At 56.8% G+C, this 14,931-nt stretch overlaps 5 protein-coding genes across 5 annotated transcripts; 3 read left to right on the top strand and 2 right to left on the bottom strand.

Moving 5' to 3' along the window:
- Positions 1–221: 221 nt before the first annotated feature.
- On the top strand, positions 222–2,360 carry KVR01_007266 (uncharacterized protein). The gene is made up of 2 exons (XM_044794884.1): positions 222–937; positions 1,006–2,360. Exons 1-2 carry the CDS (start codon positions 692–694, stop codon positions 2,140–2,142), a joined length of 1,383 nt encoding a protein of 460 aa, XP_044643519.1. The 5' UTR covers positions 222–691; the 3' UTR covers positions 2,143–2,360.
- Positions 2,361–3,158: 798 nt separating this feature from the next.
- On the top strand, positions 3,159–4,734 carry KVR01_007500 (uncharacterized protein; the record flags this gene model as incomplete). Its single annotated transcript, XM_044786442.1, has 3 exons — positions 3,159–3,203; positions 3,268–3,366; positions 3,460–4,734. 3 exons carry the CDS (start codon positions 3,159–3,161, stop codon positions 4,642–4,644), a joined length of 1,329 nt encoding a protein of 442 aa, XP_044643753.1. The 3' UTR covers positions 4,645–4,734.
- Positions 4,735–5,474: 740 nt separating this feature from the next.
- KVR01_007441 (uncharacterized protein) lies at positions 5,475–8,228 on the bottom strand. Its single transcript, XM_044793817.1, has 5 exons — positions 7,506–8,228; positions 7,179–7,200; positions 6,903–6,979; positions 6,439–6,684; positions 5,475–6,366 (listed from the first exon to the last, which is right to left on the bottom strand). The coding sequence occupies exons 1-5, from the start codon at positions 7,542–7,544 to the stop codon at positions 5,803–5,805; spliced, it is 948 nt and encodes a 315-aa protein (XP_044643694.1). The 5' UTR covers positions 7,545–8,228; the 3' UTR covers positions 5,475–5,802.
- Positions 8,229–9,342: 1,114 nt separating this feature from the next.
- On the bottom strand, positions 9,343–10,768 carry KVR01_007148 (uncharacterized protein). Its single transcript, XM_044793733.1, has 3 exons — positions 10,518–10,768; positions 10,074–10,283; positions 9,343–9,971 (listed from the first exon to the last, which is right to left on the bottom strand). The coding sequence occupies exons 1-3, from the start codon at positions 10,570–10,572 to the stop codon at positions 9,946–9,948; spliced, it is 291 nt and encodes a 96-aa protein (XP_044643401.1). The 5' UTR covers positions 10,573–10,768; the 3' UTR covers positions 9,343–9,945.
- Positions 10,769–11,004: 236 nt separating this feature from the next.
- On the top strand, positions 11,005–13,424 carry KVR01_007159 (ribosomal 40S subunit protein S5). The gene is made up of 3 exons (XM_044788616.1): positions 11,005–11,431; positions 11,781–11,964; positions 12,110–13,424. Exons 1-3 carry the CDS (start codon positions 11,289–11,291, stop codon positions 12,425–12,427), a joined length of 645 nt encoding a protein of 214 aa, XP_044643412.1. The 5' UTR covers positions 11,005–11,288; the 3' UTR covers positions 12,428–13,424.
- The last annotated feature ends 1,507 nt before the right edge of the window (positions 13,425–14,931 follow it).

Raw genomic sequence — 14,931 nt, 5'->3', positions numbered from 1 at the left:
TGACAGGGCGGGCTAAGAGTTGCAGGGGTATAGCTGTACAGTGGGCCCCTGGACCCGCCCAGCCAGCCCAGCTGCCCAGCTTGGAGCCCACCTGCCTGGCCACCTTTTTGATTGGATCAGATGCCACCACCAAAGCATGTGTCTACGGAGTACTTGTCAACGGTACATGTACAATGTATCCAGGTCGCCATGAATGAAAGCATTCCGTTTCGTACAAGCTTTGCTGCCTGCCACAGCACCTCTGATGCCTCGTATGGACGAGGAAGTATTCAGCCCTCACTGGATCAAATGCTCTCAATTCATTTCTGCTGGATATAGCCTGCTGTGTGGGAGGAATTGAGCGATATAATCGTCGTTCGGCCAAGCCCAAGTTGTACTGCGACCCTTGCCCGACCTTACATGCTGGCTGAACTTCCTCAACGGTCCCCTCGCACTCTCCCGTTTGTGCTCGTCCAACTCAATGAAGCACCAGCCCTCAGGTGCATGCCCGAATTCCATTGTCAAGATGGTCCAGCGCCTTTGTGAGACATATCATCGCACTCCCTATCGATAAGTGAGCCGCCATTTTGGGCAGCGAGGCAGGTATTTGTACTTCTTCCCAAGGCGCTGCATTTCAACGGCCGTCATTCTTCAATGAGGCGAACCTCGGACCGTCATCCTCAACCCAACACAGTCAATCACATCTGCGAGCATGGCCCCCAAGCGATCAAGTCCTGCCTCTTCTGGTGCTGCCCAGCCCGACCAGAAAAGAATCCGGCCTCAGAGGGGTGCTGCCACCAAAGCATCAACCATCATCACCCAGGCAGCTCGAACGGAGAGCAGTCTTGAACACAGCCTCAGCATCCCCCCCGAGGACCTGTTGCGCGCGACACTCGCCCCCCTCAGGGACACGGAGCAGAATGACTGGAAGGCATGGGTGGAGATCGAGTCTGACCCGGTAAGTAATGCAAACAAATATATACACAAGTATGCAGCCATTCCGTGTCGTGACTAACACACCCCCAGGCCTTCTTCAACGGCTTGCTCCGCGACCTCGGCGTGCAAGACATCAAGGTGACGGAGCTCTTCTCCGTAGACGACGTCGACTTCCTCCCCCAGCCCGTGCTGGGCTTCGTACTGCTGTGCAAGTACGCCCACGAGGACGAGGAGGGCACCGAGGACGTCCCCGAGCCCCTCTGGTTCGCCAACCAGACCATGGCAAACGGCTGCGCCACCGTGGCCCTGCTCAACATCCTGATGAACTCGCCAGCGGTGCAGCTGGGCGACAAGCTGAGCGAGTTCAAGAGGGCGACCCAGGACCTCCCGTCCTTCCAGCGCGGCTACCTCCTCGAGTCCGAGGCGAGCATGCGCACCATCCACAACGCCTACGCGCGCCGTCTCGAGCTCCTTAACGCGGACCTCCTCCTCTCCAACGAGTACGACGAGTGCAAGGGCGTCCCCAAGCCCGAGAGGGCCCCCCGGGCCGGCGCCGGCGGGAAGCGCAAGCCCAAGAGCCAGAAGCAGGCCAAGCCCAAGAAGAAGAAGGCCAAGGACGACGAGGCCTGCCACTACAAGGCCTTCGTGCCCCTCGACGGCAAGGTCTGGATCCTCGACGGCCTGGAGTGGAACCCCGTGTGCCTGGGCGACGCGGCCGCCGACGCGTGGATCCCGCTCGCCATCGGGGGCCTGGTCAAGAAGCTCAGCGTCGCGGGGGACTTTGCGAGCATCCTGGCCATCTGCCAGAGCCCGGCCGCCGCGCTGCGCAGGGAGCTCGCCGTCAACATCAAGACCCTCTCCGTCGCGCGCGCCGACGTGCCCCTGGACGCGGCGCCCGAGCCGGCCGAGGGCCGCTTCTACCTCGAGACCGTCAGCGAGCCCCAGCTGCGGCAGTATGGTGTGTCATGGGCCATGCTCGACGAGACCGAGCCGGACGAGTCGCGGCTGGCCGGGGCTGAGGACGACCTGGGGCTTGATCTTGTGCGGCGCCTCGAGACCGAGCAGGCCCGGATCCAGAGCGAGTACAACCAGGAGATGGGCCTCATACGCCAGGACGAGGAGAGCTGCACCGGGCGGAAGAAGAACTACATGCCGCTGGCCAACAAGTGGGTTGAGAAACTGGCCAACCTGGGTGTCCTCGAGGGGTTGTTGGAGGAGTCCAACTGATGCAGAGGGGGGATGGCCCGCGAGGGAGACGCGAGCAAGATGTTAGGTGGCGTGGACTTTTTCTGAAGATACCCTGGAGTAAGTGAGGTCCGAAGGCAACCGGTGGATCTGCTCCGCCACACCGTCACAAATGAACTGTTCGTTGTTTGGTCCATTTCTCCCATGGTAGAGTTCTCTAACCATATCGATGGCCCACACCAGTGTTTTGTCAAAAGAAAAGGGCAAATGTGCTGTGTTTCCACTACCTTGCCAGCCCAAAAGTGAAAATGGTCACCGTGATCTCTATGTCTACCCGACCCGTGTTCTCCACATCCAGTTTCGACATGTAATGCTCGGGACGGTGAAAGTTCATTCTACTTTACATATCCCTCCCTATCGTGTTTCCAAAGCCACCCATTCTACCTAGGTCACTCCACAAGCCTGCCTGCCTTAGCGTCAGGCCATGCTGGCAACTCTGCACCAGTACACTTGAGGCTAAGCCAGTGCTAGTAGGACTATCAGCCTGCTAAGGCTGAAGCTATCACGGGCTATGGGTAGGTTGGTCTGACGGTGTCCACACAAATTTCCTCAGACAAAAATTGCTGTGGTCTCGAAAGTTTCGTAGGACATAGACAACTTCTGACTCTCCTCAAACACGCAATCATCTGGGGAAATCCAAGCGACTCAGCCTTATCCTTCCGTATTGCAAGAACACTCAAAGGCATCAAAGCACAGCTGCATCTAATTCATCAGCTGTCAGCTAACCTCCACGTCACTGTGCCTACTCACAGTCTGCTTAGAGCAACCGAGACTCTTCAGGTTCCCATTCCAAGGTTGCCTCAGGAACCAACAAAGGCATTTGTATCCAAACAAGTTTATCTAGCTCAGGAACCAGGCTTCTTTCCCATTTCTGTTCTTCCACAATCCAACCTCATCTGCCTACTACCAGCCAACCTTGATTGGCCAAACACACCTGGGCATCGAATCCATCTCAGGGTATTTACGCAGATACTACTGCTCATCATGGCATCCGACGGATGGTGGTAAGTCTTGATCCCTCGACATCACCATGCTTACTTGAAGTCATCACAATTTTCCAACAGCACCTAGGCACCTAATGCTGACGTTCACGAATTCAGTAACGAGCCGTCCGACCGCCCATGGCAGACCTGCAGCATACAGCAGATCAATAAGTACAGCAGGTTCCCTGCCCTCTTCAACGAGCGCAAGTTTGCTCGGCCATTCGTAAGTCCCACCTGAAGACAACAATACAATGTCATCCTCCTCCACCGTTTAAGAACCAGCAACACTAACTCCTCCCCCCCCCCCCCCATCCAGCCAGCGCAGAAGCAAACCCTCAGCTTCACAGACGACCTGCCCGCAGAGCTCCGCCTCCTCGTCTACGAGCACCTCTTCGACACCCCGACCACCTTCGAGCTCTGGGGCCCAGACAGGCAGCGCCCCGCCTGGCTCGCAGACACCAACCCCCTCCTCGGGATCTGGGGCCCGGGGCCTCTGTGGCTCGACCCGCCCCCGCCCCCCGACGCCACGAGCCGCAAGAGCCGACGCGTCACGCGCGGCTGGAGGGCCAAGCACCCGCAGGTCCTCCGGCTGAGCAGGAAGGTCCACGCCGAGGCGGCCGCGCACCTCTACGGGCGCACGACATTCCGCTTCAGCGCGTACAACGGCATCGCCGCCATGGCCGTCTTCGCGCACACCATCGGCCGGGACCACTACGCCCTCATCAGGCACGTCGCCGTGCAGCTGCCGCACCGCGACCTCTCGCCGCCGGCCTGGTACCAGCCCGGCGTGGACTTCTGTGCCAACAGGTGCATCGGGTCGGGGCGGCACTGGGAGTACTTCGAGGACGCGCTGCGGTCCCGGGGGATGCGCGTGCCGGACCTCGGCGTCCGCAGGTGGCACGTCGCCGGCCAAGGCCGCAGGCGCGGCGAGGTCATCTACGACAGGGCCGTGGGCCTGGCGTTCCGCCAGCTGCGGGAGATGGCCGGCCTCCGGACGCTGGAGGTCCTCATCCCGTGGGACTATAAGTTCATCGAGACGCCGAAAAAGGACGAGGAAGAGTGGGACGGGGACAGGGGGGATAAGGAGCGCTGCTGCTGCCAGGCGGTCGGGTGGGAGGCGGCCGCGGGGCCCCGGGAGGTCGTGAGGCACCTTGTCGAGGCGCACTCGCGGGACCCCGAGTACTGGGCCCTGCTGGCGGACCTCAGGCAGCGGGCCAGGGCCGCCGGGGGGCACCTGAGCATCTCTCTGGTCCTCGTGTACGCCCATGTCAGGAACTACGGGCGGAATACCCACGACTACCGGGTGTCATTGGCTTTCCACCGCCAGGGGCGCTGGCTGAAGGCATACGCAAGGGTGATGGACTATGGCTTTGGTCACACCTCGTTTGAGGGCGATAATGATAGCCCATACGTGGTGGATTACGGCGTGAATGAGAGGCTCTCTACGGGATGGGACCAGGACGAGCTTGACCCGAGGCTTGAGCCTCCAGATCTGGACTGAAGAGATTTGGGTTGTTGGCATTGTGGTTTTTTTCTCCTTTTTCTCTCTCTAAACGCTGGGTCTTTGCCCATCTACCATTGTGTGAAGGGACCGTACGCCTTCGCCATGTACACAAATAGAAACAAACAAACACTGAGAAAGGTGTTCCTACAGCCCCCATGCCCTATCTCTAGATGAAGCCCATGTGTGCCCTCAATGAAATCACAACAAATCCAACTAGGATATAAAATCCCACAGCCCAAGATATAGTCACACAACCCTCACGGATTCAAGAACTACTATAGTACCAAATGACCTCTAAGAGCTGAGCCCTTCGGCCGAATAACCACACTTGTCCCGCAAGATTACATCCATAGACTAGCTCGTAGTTACTAGTGCTAGCGAGCATCTACCCTCTATCCCAAATTCTGCTACTAGATTCTCATGTACTAAAAAGCTGTTTCATAGCTGTGTCCTCAGGCTCTGCAGTGTTGTTGACTCGTGATTTCTGAAGTAGACTGGTAAATCATGTTCTAACAGTCTCCTTCCAGTCTTGGACCTACCTATGTTGTCAACACAAAATGTCACAACTCGAAATAGGCTGGCTAGCGCCCGCCAGAGGCCGAATGAAAGTACACAGGCAGCTAATTGAGAGAGGTATGTAAGTGAATTGGGGCAAAAGCGTCTTGTCAAGAATCTCTATTGCATTGTCTGTCATGTATGTATGGAGCGACCATGTTGCCTTGTATCAATCTCGATGTGACACTGACACCGACACTGGCCTACCCGTATCAGGCCGTTTACCAAGACTCGCAAAGCAAAGCGCACACATGCACAATGGGGAAAAGATTGGGAAGAACTCTTGTAAATTACAACGGAGGGTCTAAAAGCCACCCAGACGACTCATCACTATGTAAACGCCAGGCATGCTCAAAAACCCAGACCGCGAGCCGAGGCTGGCTCCTCCGCGCCGCATGGCAGCGGCGGCAGGAGGCCACGGCCCCTCCACCAGATCTATCATCTCGCTCCTTTTTGTATTTGACCCAGTCCAGTCATTTGCATCCAAAGGAAGTTGTCACCTAACTGTCGTCCCCGATTACCCCTCCAACCGTCGCACGAGTGCTACTTTTTGTACAGTGGGAGAGATGGAAGCGCGCTTGAGAGCTTGAGGTGAAGCGCTTAGCCGGAACCACCCTTGAAGGCCTTTCCGAAGAGGAGGAGCTGGAGCTGATCGTAGATGGACAGCACACCAGCACCGGCGACACCACGCAGGATGTTGGCGCCAGCACCCTTGAACAGGGACTTGACACCCTCCTTGGCGACGATCTGCTTGAAGGCATCGAAGGAGGAAGAGTACTTGACGGCCTCACCAGAGGTCATCATCATACGCCTACGGACGGTGTCGAGAGGGTAGGAAGCAATACCGGCACCGGTGGTGACAGTCCAACCAAGGGCGAAAGAGGCGAGGAAGTTGTTGGCGAGGGTACCGGTGAGCAGGACAGGCTTCAGGGAGTCGTACATGCCGAAGTAGAGACCACGGTAGACGACGATACCGGCGACGGAGGGACCGAAACCACGGTACAGACCGGCAATACCGTCAGAGGCGAGGGTCTTGCGGTAGACGTCGACGAGACCGTTGAACTGACGCTCACCACCCTTCTTGGCGGACTTGGCATCGTTGGCAAGACGGGTACGGGCGTAGTCAAGGGAGTAGACGAAGAGCAGGGAAGTGGCACCAGCGGCCTGGAGGGCAGGTCAGTAAACAAGTCTCGAAGCGGACAGAGCCTTCTTGAGGCGTTTGGGGCGGAAACTTACACCACCGGAGGCCAGGTTACCAGCCATCCACTTGGCGTAACCGTCCTTCTCCTTCTTGAAGGCGAACATCTTCTTGAACTTGTCGCGGAAAGCGAAGTTCAGGGCCTGGGTAGGGAAGTAACGAATGACGTTGGCGGTGTTGCCACGCCACAGGGCCATGACACCCTCATCGGCGGCGGTACGACGGAAGCAGTCAACAATGCCGTTGTACTTGCGGTCCAGACGACCCTGCTTAATCATCTCATCCTGTAGAGCGTTCGGGTCAGCAACTAAGGGGTTTCAAGCGAGGCAACATCAGGTCTGGGTTGACGACTCCGAGACTGGCGCAGCTTTGGTGGCAGAAGTAGAGGCAGCATTGTGATGCTTGCGGTGCCGGGCCGAGCAAGCGATCCAAAGTCTCACAGACGGAACAGACAAATGACGCAATGGGGACCCAGATTGTCTGAATGGCAGAGAGCACGTACCTGGTTCTGGATGAGGAGCTTGATACGCTCAATGGGAGCGGCGGCGGTCTTGGAGACGGCGGCAGAGACACCACCCACTGGAGGTGACAGTTAGCTTGAGCTCTGTCTCTAGTCCGAGCTGGGGGGGGGGGGCAGGCTCGGGCAAGCTTCTGGAGGCCCGCCAGCCAGCTATCAATGCGACAACACAGCTGTCAACAAGGCCGTTAAAGGCCTTGTCCACAGCAGAACCGTATCGATGGCAAGGTATTGGGAGTTGCGGTTGTCGAGAATACGTACTCAAGAAGTCCGCCACGAAGGGCTGTTGCGATGATTGTGGTCAGCGATTGAGCTCTGACATGGTTTTGGGCTTTCACATGACGGAGGACAGATTTTTCTCGAGCGACGCGATAAGGCACCAGCAGCACCAAACCGTCGAGACCAAGCACAAAGCCATCTCAAGGAGGTCGAGGGGATCTTCCTTGAGCAATTGGCATGGCTGGCGAGGGTCGAGATGATGGGGCTGGGTGTTGCGAAGCTCGCGATGTTGTTGCCTCGGCTGTTGGGGCGAGGCAATTTTTCTGGGAAGGGCGACGGGCTGCGGCATTGGGGGACGAGAGTACTCACGGGCATGCCCAAGACCTTGACATTGTCGTTGGGCGACATTTTGGATGTCTGACTGATCAAAGATGCTAAAGTTCTTTGATGATGGAGTGGAGATGGATAGGAGAAAGAGAAAAGGAAGGGAAGGAAAGATGGAAATCCTCTAGGCCGGCGGGAAGGGAGTTGAAGACAACAAGTGCGAGAAAATAAATCCAGTCCAGGCCAGCTCAGTCCTCCTGGCCTTCCTTGGCCTGGCGCTGGCCTGTGCAGCAGGCCGGCCGGGGCGAGCTGGGGTTGCTTGAAAATTTGAAAGTGGGTCCCGATACTTCCCGGCTAGCCGCAAGCAACAGTCCGCAATGTGGCCCGTGCTCCCTCACTCCTGCCCTGCTGCCCGTATCTCTTGCACCCTTCTGCACCTGTCCTTTCGACCCTGAAACTTGGCCACCCTAAGGGTCCCGTGCTGAGACCTCTCTGTTGCGCCTGGTGCGGTTGCTCCCAGACTGAGGGTATTATAGTCCATTCTTTTATTCATCTGAGCGCTGGTCTGTCTGCTGTATTTGTAGTGTCAGGTTTTCCAGGGACTATTGCACTGTTTGCACTTCTAAACTCGGTGGTGATAATGCTGGCCAGCCGTGATGGTGGCGGCAGTCAGATTTGCACAGCCGTGAGATTATCGTGGCAGCCAATCACACCTGCCCAGTTGCTTGAAATGCCCAGCTGTTCCCCCGGTGAACAACTGGAGCCGCCCCCAGATTTGGCAACTGGCCCTGCTGGCGGCGGTACGGATGGACTGGATGGATTGGCAATGGGAGGCTGGCGGCTGCTACGTAGCATTTTGGCGAGCAATTTTCAGAGGTCCAGGACAGCCCAGAAAATCCAACTACACCCTCTCCACTGTTTATGTCATTTGGCCCAGAGTGCTACCAACCTGCTGCTGTATCCATCCATCTATCTCGCATATCTAAGATCTTGGGGTTCCCTAACAAACATCATGAGATGTTTGCAGCTGTCACGCGACGCCAACTTGGGGTACATCTACCGAGCATGTGTACAATGTACATGTGAGCCCCGAACCTCGACTCCTAAAAAGAAACATCCACCCATCCACCCTCCTCCCATCCGGCACACCCTCGGGATCTCTCTCCCGCTCGGCTCCAGCAGCCCTGGTTTTAATTAGTCTCGCCTTGCCCGAGAACCCCGAGTAATTTTGCCTTGACTTGAGTCCAGCCCAGGCCGTGTCCTGGGAACGTTTGATATTCTGCACTGTTTCCTGAACAAGGCCGTGGCCCCGACTCATCAGATTGCTGTCTTTTTTTTCCTGAGACAGTGTCCTCAATGCCAAGCCGGTCCTGACTGGTCCTCGTTGCACCGCTGGCTACTCCGAGGCCTTTCGTTTCCTTGTAGCCGGTAGCCGATGCTTATCCAGAGTGCTCGGTCCATATCCGACAAAGGAGCCGAAACACAAGTCGGTGTACGGAGTAGAAGGACAGCACACTGCAGCACTCGGCCGAGATAAACCACCGATATACCGCTCACTGATAATTCATGAATAGTAAAGTAGAAGTGCTGGCCTTGGGCCGCCCTGTCAGCTCCATGACAGTGTTGAGCCCTCTTGACAGGGGCGACAAGAGCTTCGTTCTGCTGCATCCTACAGTTTGTCCAGCAACCTGCTGACCTGCTGTTGTCTACTCCGTACACAGTAGAGGCCCCAAGTCTTGCATGGATAGATATGTCGAGCAGCTGGCCGACACTCTGCCGAAGGAGCGCCGAGGACTGTCTGCTTGTGTCGTCATCCAATACACTTTTCCACCTGCACTTCGAAGAACATGGCCGTTACTTGCAGCACGTCTTCATCCAACACCTGTCGTCGATCGGGCAGCACAAACAAGACGCTTGAGGAAGCTGACCACGGCCATGGTTCTATATGGAGGAGGCTGGCCGTCTGGGATGACACGGCATTGGTGGGTAACGGAGCCCAGGCCATGACCGAAGAGCCCGTGTCTTCAGCACGTTGAGCAGCACGCTACAGCAACAGTGAACACATTTCCCATTCACGGCTCAAGCATCGGGCGATCACCAGTGTGCTTCAATGTTGATCCATTGCTTGTTTTTAGGGTTCAGAGCACTTCCAACCCGTTGCATGCTACACCTAGCAAAAAAGTGTAGGGTATCCTCCGGACCGGGCAGAAACAGGCGAGAGGGAGACCTCGGCGCCCGCTGCATCATCTTTCCTTCCCAGCAGCCGGCCCAAACTTTGTCAAACCGAAAGACCCGAAAATAACTCCCAGCCTGCCATGATTTGACGTTCCTGCTTTGATTGTGTTCCCCATGCCCTTCGAAAAGACGCCATCATACGTTGTCATGCGTGGAGGGACATCGCCCGCGGCGCCCTGGAGGACCAGGGCCTCCGCTGCGCTGCCATGGAAAAGGGGGACTCTACAAGAGCTTGGTCGTGTTGAGAAGTTTACTCGGAGGCACCGACGGCACGGGCTGTAGGGGAAGGTTTGTGAGTAAAAATTATCTCGCATCAGGTGACCGCGCCACGTCGTGCTGGGTGTGTACGCGTGGGCTGGCGGAGGAGGCGGAACATACTGTAGATCTTCATCTTGCTGTGCGTGACGATGGGCTTGATCTGTCCCTTCTCCTCAAGGTCCTTGAGGCATTGGCGGGCGAGGGAGCCGTTGACCTTGAGCCTGTCGACGAGGGTGGCAACGGTGACCAGGCGGTAGGACTGGACGTCCTTGTACAGCTTGTCGGAGGTGGCCTTGTCGAGGATGACGGCGTGCTGCGCCTTGTCCTTGACTGCAGTCGGCTGTTAGCGGGGTGTATTGCGGCGCTTGGGAGGGCTAAGGACGAGGCCCCATCGTGATGCAGCTGATTTCAAAGAGGTTGCGCGAAGTGACCCATGGCGGAGTGAGTGAGTGCATCAAGCACCACCGTCGCCGTCGTGCATCGCGATGCCCGCCTCCGAAATCAACTGCGTCCCGAGGCCGAGGAGGAGGAGGAGGAGCATCTTCATCATTAAAATCCACGTACCCTTTCCCTTCGACCACTTCTTCTTCTGCTTCTTAGCTCCGGTAGCAGGGGCCATCTTGACTGATTTGCTGGGGGTGAGATGGGTTGTAGATGGATGGTCGGTCGATTGTTTGAAAGGGCTGGGAGAAGTGGGAGGAGTAGTCAAGAAAAATGGTCGCCTGCCAAATCCCTACCAGTCAGTGCACCGCACCACACCACACACAGCTCAGATCAGGGCCAAAACCAGGGCTCACTCACTCACTATTAGGCGGGCCTGGGGCGGTAGGGGCTGGCCGCTGGGCAGCAGAGGGGGCAGCACCTCGAGTTTTTTTGGGGGTGGAGTGGAAACGACTGCGCCACACTTTGGTCGAAGCCCTAACTAGCGTTAAAGCGGGGCCCAACGCTCCTGTTGGCCAATCACAAGTAGCTGTGGCGCAACCACCAACCAAATTTTGCCAAACGACTGGATTTGCAGGGCAGAGAGAGAGCCACAGCGGCTTGGTTGGGTTGTGTCCCCCCCCAGCACAGTCAATTAGCAGCAGTGAGCGTGCAGCTGCGAGCAACCAGCACCGGACCGAGCTAGCAAACCCACACCCGAGCGCCCACCGCCCACCACAGAGCCAGGCAGACCACCACCAGCCCGAGCAGACGAAAAAAAGATCTTGATCTTCGCCCGTCCTCGACAACCACGCAACCCACCCGCCCACCAACCCCCAACCGCCAGCGAAGGATCTCTCTCGACGACACCTGCCTGTCAATCTCGTCGATTCGATTCAGCAAATCTCGCCCAGCATGTCTGACAACGGAGAGATCGAGGTCGAGGCCGCCTCCAGCTACCAGGTCCTGCCCAAGGACGTCGTCCAGGAGATTGGCAGCATCAAGCTGTTCAACAAGTGGTCCTACGAGGATGTCGAGATCCGCGACATCTCCCTGACGTAAGGCAAACCACCTACCTACCTGCTGGCTGTGCTATACACCAGTCAACCATCTCTGCATGGCACTGCTCTGCCGTTCACGAGCAGCCCTGCCCGTCTTGATGCACACGAGGGAGATGCCCGCCCCGCCGAAGGGGGAGACCACCAAGTTCGACTTGCACGTGTTTGTGTTGTGTGTGCGCGCACATACAACAACTAGGGGGGCAAGGCCGAGGGACGTAGGGGCACCACACACACGCACACATACACGAGGCATCTTCAGTGGGCATCAAGACGGCGGGCAGATCGCATTGGCAGCAGCAAAATCATAGGAAATGTCGTGCCCGATATGCTAACCAACGGCCTGCAGCGACTACATCCAGATCCGCAACCCCGTCTACCTGCCTCACTCCGCCGGCCGATATGCCGTCAAGAGGTTCCGCAAGGCCAACTGCCCCATCATCGAGCGTCTGACCAACTCCCTGATGGCCCACGGCCGCAACAACGGCAAGAAGCTGATGGCCGTCCGCATCATTGCCCACGCCTTCGAGATCGTAAGTCCCGCCCACATGCAGACAGGCCCTTGACCACCAACATACACATACAACGTGCCACCGGACACCAAGGCCAACAACTCGTCCCCTACCACTTAACGAAGAACGCGTCAATTGAACGACTGGCTGACCCACTCCCCAACAGATCCACCTCATGACCGACCAGAACCCCATCCAGGTCGCCGTCGACGCCATCGTCAACTGCGGTCCCCGTGAGGACTCCACCCGTATCGGTTCCGCCGGTACCGTCCGTCGCCAGGCCGTCGATGTCTCCCCTCTCCGCCGCGTCAACCAGGCCATCTCCCTGCTGACCACCGGCGCCCGCGAGGCCTCCTTCCGCAACGTCAAGTCCATCGCCGAGTGCCTTGCCGAGGAGCTGATCAACGCCGCCAAGGGCTCCTCCAACTCGTACGCCATCAAGAAGAAGGACGAGCTCGAGCGTGTCGCCAAGTCCAACCGGTAAATTATCCCAAGAACAAACACAAGAAACCGGAGGCAATGTGGTGGGGGGAAAAAACCCACCACACACACAACGGGACACACATTCAAAACACGCAACACGCACCACCCCCGAAACACAACAGAGAAAGGAATCTCCCCCCCGACCGAGGCTTTTTCTATACCCCGGTTCCCCCTGCGGTGGAGTTTTGGGTTCGTTCATCGTCAGGTTGGCTCATTGGTCTCGGCTGGCCTCTTATCTCTTTTCTTTTTGTTTGTTTGTGTGGCTTGTGTGTTGCGTGTGGACGGACGGACGGCACTTGGACGAACGGGCTCTCTGGGGGGACACAGTGACGGGATCGTTGCATAGTGCAGTTGCAGATTAAAAGTGCAAGGCAAAATGCTAGCTGCTTGTTGATAAAAAAGACAGGCTTCTTGGTTCCCCCTGTAGTTTTTCCCTCCCCTCGTGGTTCATGGTCGACAACGGACACGGGAACAACACGCAAGAGACAATGGAAATTTTTCTACTAGGTTGGGTTTCCTTGCCTTTTTCAGACGCGAGGTGACGAACAGACTGGGCGTTTTCCGGGTGTGATGATGATATGATTTAGATATGCAACCGCATGCTGGCACAAGAGCTATCGGGTTCCGCGTGTTCGTTTTGCTGCTGGCCGCACCGCTGTGGTTCAGAGTCTTCCCGCGGCAGGTGGCTCGCCCGCTGTCTTGTGCAACTGTACCAACAAGAAGAAAAGACACCCACGTCAACGTCCAGGATTAAGTCCTGCTCTCCGCGAGCCAGCCAGCCATCAAACCATGCCGCCCCTTTTGCCCTCTCAGAAACAAGTACCCACCTACCCGGCTCAGGTACTCTGAGCCCCCCCCCTACCCAGGTCCACCACTCGTCAACAGCAGGCACCCCGAATTAATCAACTTCCTCCTGTATGATAACGCCACTGTGAAGTAGCCCACCTAACCTGCCCGTGCCAACGACTAAATCGGCATCACCGAGAAAGTCACCCCCGTCCTCGGCGAAACCCCCGGTGGCACAAAAGCCCACACACGATGCCGATGGGATCTGGATCTGCTGCCGTGGGCACCAACATCAATAAGTACCCATCCGGCTGCTTCGTGTGTGGTGTAGGACTCGGAGGTATGTACCTGTGCTGGGAGAGACGGGGGCGGCTTTCTTCGCTTTCGGTACAGCTGCCGCCGGTCGATGTGCTGTCTACCTAGGTAGGTGAGATAGCAAGTCCCCCCCCCCTCACCCCAAAAGAAAAAAAAAAAAAAAAAGGAATGGGATCCCAAAGGCCGATAGACCATGTACTCGCTGGCCGTTCTTGCTGAGGTGCATTGTCCCAACGTGCCCGAGGTCATGTGCTTGTGTGATCGTAGATGTATGTCAGTGAGTAACCACCAATCAACCAACCCTTTGCCAACACATCTCAAGGCTCCCTCTGAAAATCTCACACGTTTTGGCATGATCTCGACCGTCCCGCAAAGCAGGGAGTTGTTGGAGAGTTCAAAGAGGGCAATGGGCCGCTTTGCATAGAGGAAGTGCAGCCCGTGTCTCGTCTAACCACCTTTGATATGTTGGGCATATAGTAGTTACATGTGTAGGTACTGAGGGCATAGCCAATGACGAGCTCGTGACACGATGACCAACCGTAAAAGAAATGTGTTGATAAAAAGAAAAAGACTAGCTAAATACTTCTAACCTTCTAGATGTCCGCACATTGCAAATCAAGTAGCGACATTCAAGGTTGCGCATCCAGCTTGCGGAATAAGAAATCTCTGAGCGATGGCATCCCCCCCACTTCATACATTGAGGCCTCGTGCCCTCTATCTACCCATGGCAACCCCAAGTTCTTTCCAGAGGCTGCAAATCATCCCAGATGCGTCAGGAGCTGACCAGCATTCTCAGCTTTTGGAACAATCACCGCCCACGGCCGCATTGCTACGGCGGCGACGGCATAAGACTTTCGTTCATATGGCGTGTGACAATCCCCTGCCACCAACCTGACGTCGGACACCAAGACGAGGCGGACACGACTCATCCGGAGGAGGCACCTCCAACGGCTTGGGCGCCCACACCCGCCAAGGACCAGCCCAAAGACTCAATCGAGGCCAGCAGGCTTGATCCAAGGGGTGCCATGTTGGCACTTCAGGTGGGCCAAAATCCTCCGGAGGCGGAAGCATGAGGAGGAGTACTAGATTCAGCTTCGCCGCGGTAGGGGACACACACGATGACCAGTCATGACTGTAGACTTCATAACAGCGCTCTTGGTGTAAGCGACAATGAAGGCGATCTTGTACGGGACCACCAATGCAACAACGACCTGTGTGGGGAACCCCTGCTCCAGGAGGAGAATCTCCCATGTGACAAACCCCTGATGGCATTATTATCTCGGACAGCCCACGGGGCGACTTTGGTCTTTTGCCAGATAGCCTCCTAAGCACAAGATGACGCAATAAATCGTAAACAAGATGTAGTGGCTCTTATCCCCTCTTGACTTGTTCGACCTTGAGCTT

This window comes from Diaporthe batatas (assembly GCF_019321695.1).
Source record: "Diaporthe batatas strain CRI 302-4 chromosome Unknown Contig00008, whole genome shotgun sequence".
In the NCBI taxonomy this organism is placed as follows: Eukaryota; Fungi; Ascomycota; class Sordariomycetes; order Diaporthales; family Diaporthaceae; genus Diaporthe; species Diaporthe batatas.
Note: the sequence above shows the minus strand (reverse complement) of the source record. Positions and strands in the feature narration are given on the sequence as shown.